The 10,037-nt window shown below is 41.2% G+C and overlaps 1 protein-coding gene across 1 annotated transcript in view; it reads right to left on the minus strand.

The window, feature by feature from the left end:
• Positions 1–603: 603 nt before the first annotated feature.
• APPL1 (adaptor protein, phosphotyrosine interacting with PH domain and leucine zipper 1) overlaps positions 604–10,037 on the minus strand; it is a 49,952-nt gene continuing 40,518 nt past the window's right edge. Inside the window, exons 16-22 of the mRNA XM_045289872.1 lie at positions 8,170–8,225; positions 7,437–7,611; positions 7,287–7,323; positions 6,016–6,162; positions 5,528–5,578; positions 5,153–5,242; positions 604–3,771 (exon numbers count right to left, since the gene is read on the minus strand). Of these exons, the coding sequence (XP_045145807.1) occupies positions 3,625–3,771; positions 5,153–5,242; positions 5,528–5,578; positions 6,016–6,162; positions 7,287–7,323; positions 7,437–7,611; positions 8,170–8,225 (703 nt within the window). The 3' untranslated portion in view covers positions 604–3,624. The remainder of the gene's footprint in view (positions 3,772–5,152; positions 5,243–5,527; positions 5,579–6,015; positions 6,163–7,286; positions 7,324–7,436; positions 7,612–8,169; positions 8,226–10,037) is intronic.

Below are 10,037 nucleotides of genomic sequence, written 5' to 3' on the forward strand. Positions count from 1 at the left end.
GAAGCAGTTATAAGTATACATGTGCATGCATTTATAGGAGGCGAGGTAAAAGACTGCGGGTTTTCAATCATCCCTACCTGTATAACAGCAGCAGGCTGGCAGAGGTACAGCAAGCATCCTCGGCCCTAGCTTGGCCAGCTACAGCAGACTTGAAGTTTACAGGTTAGAGTTATGTATTTTTAAGCATGAGTTTAGTTCATCTTAGAGAACTGAAGGTATATGAAAATACACAGTTGTTCACCAAAAGACAATAGCAAAACCTAGCTGGCATGAAGTTTTAATTTTTTAAGTCCAATTGTGGTATCTATTTAGAAGTGGGTAGATTAGATAAGTCACTGTACAGAGACATTTTGGCTGTCTGTGTTCTTACAGCAGCATTAAGCATCAGGCTGCTACAGAAAGGGTGGGCTGTTTGAACAAGTGGCTCCTGGGAAGCACGGTGGGCAGCCTGCTTCCATCAACATTTAGTCTCCCTGAGGGGCTAGATGTGTAATTACAGTGTCCTAACAAAGTATGAAAAAGTCTAATTCTTTTGGAAACATTAATTGAAAGTATATGGGGAAATAAAATTCAGGGGATATATTGAATATTTCATACAAAGAAGACTGTACAAAAGTCACAGATTTTATTATACATTTTAAAAAAACCTACCAGCGTATCTCCGGAAGCCCTGTCAGCAAATATACCTAGTTTAACAAAATGCGGAAATAAGGCCTCCTCCCCACAAGCTTGCCACCACCAGAGAAATGCATTCTTCCAACCCGATCCTGAAGGGAGGCACCAGTTTTCATTGTGCACTGCATGATTAGTGCTCTCCGTGACGTAAGAACAAACCTGTCCATTGACATTGAAGAATCACCAGATATGCAAAGTCTCCCCCCCCCATTAGTCATAACTTAATCCCCAGTTCTCATATCGACTGAAGAAAATTACATGAGTACAGCCATACCAACTTGGTTAAAAATGTAAATTTCCAGTTTCAAATCTTTATGTACTATTAATTAGACTAAAATCTCATTAAAGATTAAGCCAAACACAAGAAAAATAAAACGAAGGGAGCGCTCCTGTGGACTGGTCTGAATATCTGAAATACAGTTTGAATGCTCAGAGGTTGCTGTCAAAACCAACATAACTTGTCATTTGATTGATTCCGGTGGCAGGCTTTGCAGGACACTAGCTCACGGTCAGCATTTATATTAAAATTCAAATTTTAAACATCTGTGGTTTCCAGATGTACCGGAGGTCTTTACCACATAAGATTAGGTGTTGAATTGGATGTTGTTGTTCTCAAGCCTGTAGTGACTAAGTTTACTTACCACCCTTTGACTGTGAGCCCGAGATGGCCTTTGAAATTAAGCACAGAGTCATCATGGCAGATACTGCAAACACCAGGCTGGTGTTGGGGGCTCTGTTCAAGGTAACAGACTTCATTACCATTGTTAACAAAACCACTGTTCGGGTAAGTAGCAGAGTACATAGCAGGATTAGGCTGACAGAAACTCTCTCCTGTTAGAGGTCAGTTTTGTTAATATCTAAAAATCATTAGGTAGAAACTTAAATCTGATAAAAAATAAGCCCAAATTAGTCCCATCATAACCAAAGTAGCTCAGGGTGAGAAGGGCCGTTAGGGAGCTGGGCAGAACAGCGCTAGGAAAGCCTGTCAACAGAGGGAGCACAGATCACTGGTGACACCGTAAGGTCTGAGCTAAGGGCGCAGCAGAGAAGCTGCGTCTTCCACCGTCATCAAGTCCGCATGCCTTCTGTCTGGCCTTGGAGGCATCCTGGCTGTAAGAGAAAGCCTCCAGATTCTCCAAAAAGTTCTTAAAGCAGGACTTGGCATGACTAATCAAGTGTTGCCCACAGGATAAATGCTGACCAAAGGAATGATGCCTAAACTATGGTGAAAGCACTCCCTTAGGACACGCTCAATAAACTTTTTCAAAAAGTTTTCTATCACTTTTTTAACTTATACTTCAGTTCACCTATGGCTTCAAAGAGAAGTAACTAATCCATACTCCCATTTGGCACATGGATAAAAAGATCATGAACCTGTATATAATCACCATCGGTCCGTGCCCACAGTATGAAAGGTCAGCTGCAGTGAGAACTGAACAGAAGCCGTGTCTGATTCCCAAGAAGAACAAGGCAGAGCCATCAAAGGACGTGTCCTCTGTGAAATCAGTCTTCCTAACGTCCTGGAAATGTGTCACTGATGTAAAATGTTTGACTCACTATCGTCAACTTACCTACAGATGCTTCATCATGTGTAACCCGCGGACGGTCCCTATCGACAGTGTGAAAGACCTGATAAAACAGAGAGGGATCAAGCCCTGACCCAGGAGTCATTTTAACTTGGGCAGCAGGCGAAATTCCTTCTGTGGCCAACTCTCTTCTATTAGACCAGGCATTCAATTTCTTTTCAACCTTCCATAGAAGTAAACCTTTTATTTATTTAAAGCACAGAAGTAGCTAAAAATAATTAGTGCAAATTATTCCATCTTTCTACATGAACTATTTGTCCTTGTGGATATAAAGTGGTGATTTGGTATTATGAAAATACTGGGAGTATCAGTCTGGAATTTAAAAGATTATAGTTTCTAAACTCTGGGACTTGTTACTTTAGGCAAGGAAACATAATTGGTTGAGAACATCTTTGAAAGGTTGCTTTCAATAAAAATTATTTCATGCAATGCATAAAATATAGTGTATCATCCTGTAACAATTATCTTTATCTCTAAATACTAATCTAAGATGTATTTGAACAACGAAAATGTCCCTTTTAATAAATTCCAAAATCTTATTTTAACCATTATACTGCTCTGCAGCAATGACTCCAGTTCCAACCTGAGAACTAAGAACATGATAAAGCGCCCAGGACGGCAGCAGTTGTGAGCTGGGCTCCCTCAGCATTTTCCCCTTGGCATCAGGGCATAACTCATGCACATCAAAGGGGGGATGTTAGCAAGCCAAGAAATTGCCCTGAAGTCAACAGTAACCACCTGTCACCATTTTGAAACCTTAAGTCTAAACTCGCTGCTCTTAATTATTTATAAAAGTTCTATTGCACAGGTACTATTGTTAAAATATTTGCAAACGTGTAGAATTCTCTATATAAAGGGTTTTGAAACTCTGCAGCCCTCCTTTCAAAAGCTTCCTCTCCCTCACTACCAGCAAAATGTTACTCGTGAGACAGAGGGGGCACACCAGACCCGAGGATGTCAAGGTCGGAAGCCACGGCCGATTGGATCTTGTGTGGCCACAGCCAATTCAAAACACGACAAAAGTTCACAATTTGAAGGGAAATGCTTTGAGCAAGTATAATTCCTCAGCAGTCTACCTGAGGGGGATGAGAGGGTTTCTTTTGGGCATGTGGAATTTGGTGTTACTACTGCATAGTGTGTCATTTTGAAGGGGGGAAAGCAATCAATACAAACCTAAATCACAAGTTCAATCTAATTGTAAAAGATAAAGCTAAAACCAATAAGCAAATATACAGCTTAGTCTCGTTATTTCAACATAGTTGTTACCTTGTGCCATTTCACCACAGAAATTGTCACTACATCCCGGGGCAGGGGAGGGGAGGGGGTGTGCGGTGAGGGTGTCAACCACAAAGCAAGAGTGAGTTTATGCTTCTGACTCTCTCTTCTTTCCATCTTCTCCCAAATCACTCTCTTCTGACTGGCTACTGCTCAGGACAACAAACTGCCCCTCATTACTGGCTTGGTTTGGTCTACTGGAAGCAGCTATCAACCGGCTTTGTTCTTCTAAGTCCTAGGAGGAAGAAAAGAAGCTAACTTTATTGTTTGTACGGAACTGGCAAGCTATGTGGTAACATATATATTGAGAGCCACTTCAAACTTTCTGTAATAAATGAGTGTCGATGCATAATTCTGACAACTTGGTGGAAGGCGGTCATCTCAGACCAATGGAGAGCAAATGGAATTTTGGGCACTGTTCTAGAAACCCTATAAAAGCCCACATTCATAGTCAAATCTCTCATAATTTCTTCTTTTCTATTGCGGTGACTAGCACCCAAGTTCGAGGTATATCATCAGCTCTCTCCATATACTTCTGATCACCCCAACCCCTCCCACTTGGTAAATCAGGAGTCACTTTTCCATAGCCTAGCCTATCAAGGAAGCCCGATACTGTCATCTTAGCCATTCTCTCTCCCTTAGTGTACAGTGGGTGAAGCACTGAACTTGTAAGGTCAGCAGTTCAAACCCACCAGCTGCTCCTCCACAGGAGAAAGAGGAGGCTGTCTGCTCCTGTAAAGATTCTCTGAAACCCTAATGGCGCAGTTCGACTCTGTCCTCTCTCTTGTCATTCATGAATCACAATCAACTCAACTGCAGTGGGTTTGGTTTTCAATGTGTCAATGTGTTCACACATCCAACCGATTCCTGCTGTTTTCTTCTTACTCAGCCTCTCACAACCGTTCCCTCTCTGCCACTCCCATTAGTGAGCACCTGCTCAATGCGTTTTCCAGATTCTCTGAACTTCTCTGGCTGAAAATGTCCTGCTGGGTAGTGGTGATGGTTGCACAATCCAGTGGGTACAATGAAAGTCACTAAACTACATTTAAAAATAGTTTACAATGGCAAAGTTTTGTTACACACATGTTACAATGAGGACCACCTCAGAAGAGAGATGAGGTTTTCTACTTCCCTAAAGAGTCGCAGTCTCAGAAATCCACAGGCACCGTCTACCCTGTCCTACAGGATCGCTGAGTCGGCATCCACACGCTGGCACTGAGTGAGTGAGTGAGTGGAAACACTTTTAAAACACGACAAGATACAAACAGCCTACCTATCTCTCACTCCTGCCAGGCTGTGGGCTCTAAAGGAGAATATGGCTTCCATCAGTGGCAATTAAGTCTATAGTAGTTTCTCAAACGACCTGCTTTCAGAGAGGCAATCCTCCCTGGAAGGTGCAGGTTGTGGTATGTTTGTTAAACAACCAGTCACACCACAAACCCATGTAATGACAAAGGAAGCGCCTATCAGAAGGCAGCTGTCACCCTTCCCTGCTCCGCTACGCAGCATCTGCTGATGGAGTGGCTGAGCAGTCAGAAACAGGCCTGCACTGGGAAGTTCAATGCGGAAGTCACGGTGCTGAATTAAGGAGAAGACCCAGAGGGAGGGCTGTTTACCTTCTCGATTTGCTTTTGTTTACTGAGCTCCTTCTGTTGCTTCTCTTTCACTCTCTCCATTTCCTTTTGCTTGTCTGACGTTCGACGACTCTGTCAAACAACCAAGAAAGTCAATGAGTTAAATATGAAGAAACTTGAAATGTTATACATTTTTACTAATGTCACTGTTGCAACTTCTCAATATTTTAAGAGAAATATTTTTACATTCAATATATGAGAAAGCCCACCAAACGTCTACATTCTATTACAACCATTTATCCAAATGATAAATCCTACGTCAGCAATAGTGCCCAAAGCAAAAGTTGAAGTGACTTGGGAGGATCTGATACCACACACACAGTTGTCCTTGGGTGATGGGGTATCCCAACTTCTTACCAGTTCAGCATGCAAGGCTATCTGCTTTGCCAGTCCAACAGAATCACAGATCTACAAGGGAGAAAAGTAGGAAAAAGTAGGCAAGTCTTACACTGACGCAAGCAAGTTTCACACTTGACTTCAAGCAAGTCCAAGAGGCTAATGTAAATGATTCCATAATTTAACGAACACCTGCCTCAAAGAAAGACTGATGGGCTCAGAGCCAATTCTTCGGTGATCCCCCACTCCTTTTGTGCCCTACTTCTTGTTCTCTCACGTTCATTACTACAGAGCACGAAGCACACGGCTCCTCTGAGGTGCTCATAGCAGGCATCTAAAGTGACTGAGTGCCGCCATCAGTGGCAACACACTGAGTGAATGAAGTCGCTCACTCAGACCACGTAAAGTCCGGGATTCCTGCCTCCCAACAACCCCCTTCGAAATCTTGGCAAGAATTGCAACGATGACCTGCACTTCACAACAGAAACGTATTTTGGAAAGCTCTGTACCTTTTCCCCTTCGTTGTTTGATTCAAATATATAACAGATCGATGACAGGTTACTCTCACTTCTCCCTCCTGACATCCGCAGCACAAATCCGAAGAGCCGCTTGTTTTCCTGGTGTGTAGCATACAAAACTACACTGGGTAATGGAAACTGCCACCGAAAATAGCAGAGGCACACGTGAGGGCTTCAAATCATTACAGCAGACATTCTAGAAGCACTCTTCTGGCATGTCATAGGCTAAGCTATAAAAATATCATAAATAGAACATTAAAGCCAACTTTTTTCTGAATAGACTGGTAACCCAAGAACAGATAATGCCAGCTTTGATTTGGATTGCCAAAGGAACACAAAGTTATTAAAGATATCATTTGTTTTATTAGCCATTGACACATTTTAGAAAGTCGGTATCAACAAAAATGGCTTACATTATTAAATGATTATAAACAGGAACACACTTCCAGCTATCTCAAAATAAATAGTGATAAAATAAACTTATCAGCAGCTCCACAGGAGACAGATGGGGCTTTCTACGCCCGGAAAGAATTAGTCTTGGAAACCTGCAGAGACAATTCTACCCTGCACTCTAGGGTCGCTATGAGTCAGCACTGACTGGCTGGCAGTGAGGTTGGTTTGGTTAGTTTCTTTGTGGTGTGACACATGCCCCGTAACCCAAACCAGCCAAGCCATGATCCCAACTCATGGTGCCCCCATGAGCTACAGAGAAGAACTTGGCTGAAATCTTGGGGGGAACAGATTGTCAGTGCTGCTGGCTGGTCTCAAACCACCAACCTTCAGGTTAGTAGTCAAATGCAAACCATTTGCGCTACAAAGAATCCTGCATGCTCCCTAAGGAAGGGATAAACACCAAGCTTCATGCAAATAGCACTGATTCGCTAAGTTGTATGAAATGTTCCATGATAACTTTGTGAAAAGATGACTGTAGGCATTATCTAAAGTATGATAGAAAGATCAATCATTATTGATACTACCACATTTGAATACACAGGGTCATGATAATTATATAAAGATATACACTATGAGAGAAGCTGATACCAAGGGCTCAAGTAGGAAGAAAATATTTGGAAATGATGGCAACATATGTACAAATGTGCTTGATACAACTGATATATGGATTGTTATAAGAGCTGTAAGAGCCCCCAGTAAAATGATTTACTAAAAAAACAAAAAACTGAAAATAAAATCAGGGAAAAAAGATAAAAGCTGTGTACATGCACAAAGGAGCTTAAAATAAGACTAAAGTATGTGAAACTCACCGTAAGTCTTGTTACTTGTGTCTGTGGATCAATTAGCCTATAGTAATAAGTGAAAAAATTTAAAAAACAAAATTTTAATCAGACTTAGATTTTGTAAACTTTTTGCCTTCAGGTTTTCTGGTTGTTTTTTTAAGGCAGGTGACTACTTACTTTAAACAGTCACAAGTAACTAACAAGTGCGACTCTGTCATCCGGAAGATGTTGTGGATGGCCCGGGCAGCTAAGATCTGGCGCATTGTTTCATAAACAACATCTGGACTGTCATCTGATCTCACCTCCATGGAACCCAGGAATCGGACAATAAACAACTGATGAAGAATAGAGTCTACAACAGAACAAAGTACAGCACATCTTTTAAACCCTCCATTTCTTTTCCAGAAAAGTAAAATAATTGCTGTAACTTTGCCAGGGAACACTTCCACTTAGAAATAACTTAATATTCTAGTTATAGAAAAGTGAATGTTTCACACTCAAACAGCAAATAGTTCATCTTCAACCACTGGTGACTCTGGGTAAAAGGAGCTCCGTGTACCATTCTCATCTCTAAGTTTGAAATGGCATCACAGTCTGTAGGTGCCACAGAAAGAAAAGCTCTGCTTCAATACCAGAATGGAAGTATCAGCGACGAGGAAACTCTTCTTAAAATACCTTAAGCCTTGACAAACTTAACCAACTAGGGTTAAATTGTGACATTCTATTGTTGTGTCTCAATGACAGTATCTTTTTCTTAATTTGGATAATATCGTGTTGCTTTAAATGCATGATGAGCAGAAACTTTGGAAGAGAGCATTAAAATTAAGCACTAGCAGAACAAATGTCGCTGACAAAGGTTCAGCGTACTGCCCAGAAGCATTTCTAAAATTTCTGAACACTGCTCTTGTACCTTCAGTTTCCGATTTTGTTCCTCCACCTCCAGATTCTCCAAATGGATTTGTACGCCTGAGAAGTTCAGAGAAAATATGAGCCAACAGTTATCATAAGTGTCAGGGAAGAAATCGTAAACATTAAAACCAGAGTCAAAACCAAGAGTCACATAATGTTACACAAAGATTTTAAAAAGAAAAGCTATAAAGTGCATCATCCCTTTAAGAACATTACTGATGACCAAATTACTGAGGAGGACCCTGCCTTCATACTACAACCAAGATGACCCATATGGTAGGAATCCCATACCTGTGTTTTGTACAAGATGCAGATGAACGAGAAGTTAACCACAGGTGCACACATGCACAAGCACACACACACAAAGGAGTAACATAAAAAACCCTGTTGTAAAGCTTCATTAATTTAAGCAAGCAGGCAGAGGGGAAATGTCTATTTGGTTCCAATGTTAGCTGCCTAGGGAGAAAATGTCAGGGATTTACTGGGACTGTAAGAACGGCTTTTTAAGTCCTCTCAATACACAAAGCAAGTTAGCAACCATGACTTGGGAATTTTCTAGTTTGAAATCCATACTTCCCAAGGTGTAGAATAGAGTAAAAAGATGAATGGAGATGGAAGCCCCCTCCTGAGTATGCCTGCCATGTGGCACGCCCACCGTGAGGGGAGTACAATTCAAGGGGGGATTGAGAAGCAGAGAGCTAAACAATCTGAAAATAACACTAGTTATTATAATATGGAATTGTTCTCCCTAATTATTTATTGTCTAGTCTATATCAAATGCTAACTATATTTCTATTAAATAAAAAATGGCTTTTTCTTGGCCACGGCTATGTATATCCAAATTAATATATATCATCAACTTATCAGGCATGTTCCTAATTAATAAATCATTCACGGCAGCAATACTGTCTTAGTACCTTCCTAGAGATTCCTTACTCTGTTACAAGATACTCTGCTATTCACGGCCACTGGGTCAGTTCTGACTCAGGCAACCCTGTAAGACAGGGTAGCACTGGCCCTGTGCGTCTCTGAGACGCGACTCTTGGCAGGAGCAGACCCTGCCTTTCATCTGAGAGCAGCTGGTGGTTTCAAACTGCTGACCTGCAGTTAGCAGCTCAATGAGTAAGCACTACGCCACGAGGGCTCCTCATTACAAGATAGTATTTCCTAATAAGTCCATATAGGCCATCTTTACCTTTAAGGACTTTTTAAATAGGAAAAAAACCATGAAGATCGAGGTTTTCATACCAAAAGAAACAGACTGATGCTCACCAGGGATAGGAGGGCAACGGGGGAGAACGGGAAGCAATACAGGGTAGACAGGTGCTAACCGGGGTGAAGGGTAAGATACTACCCTACAAGGAGGAAAACAAAATAAAAATAGAGGGGAATAGGGCAAGCTCTTGGGAGGTCTGGAAAGTTCAAATTATTGAATACAGAAAATGATGATCTGAAATGTAAGCAACCTAATTCACAGTAAAAAATTAATTAAAAAAACATTGTACAACTTATAGTTAGGACTATTGACTTTCTTTACATTTGTTAAAAAAACACCCAAGCAGAAGACATAAGAAGCAATACAGAATTAAATTATTTTTTAAACGACATTATGTTAAGGCTGGATGGACCTCTAAAACTAATGCCTTTAGGCAATCTTTAAACCTTAAGTCAAATATATATGAAGCCTTAAAACCAAATAATAGTTGAGCTAAACCAATCGAGAGTGTTTACCTTGAGTGCTGAGTTCTCTGAAGATCTCCTTATCTGAGATCCAAAGAAGCCCGGGTGGCACAGTGGCTACACCCTGGATTGCTAACTACAAGGTCAGCGATGAAAAACTACCAGCTGTTCGGCAGGAGAAAGAGGTTT

The sequence above is a fragment of the Echinops telfairi genome, unplaced genomic scaffold (genome assembly GCF_000313985.2).
Source record: "Echinops telfairi isolate 266 unplaced genomic scaffold, ASM31398v2 ScPeMD7_31;HRSCAF=116, whole genome shotgun sequence".
Lineage (NCBI taxonomy): Eukaryota > Metazoa > Chordata > Mammalia > Afrosoricida > Tenrecidae > Echinops > Echinops telfairi.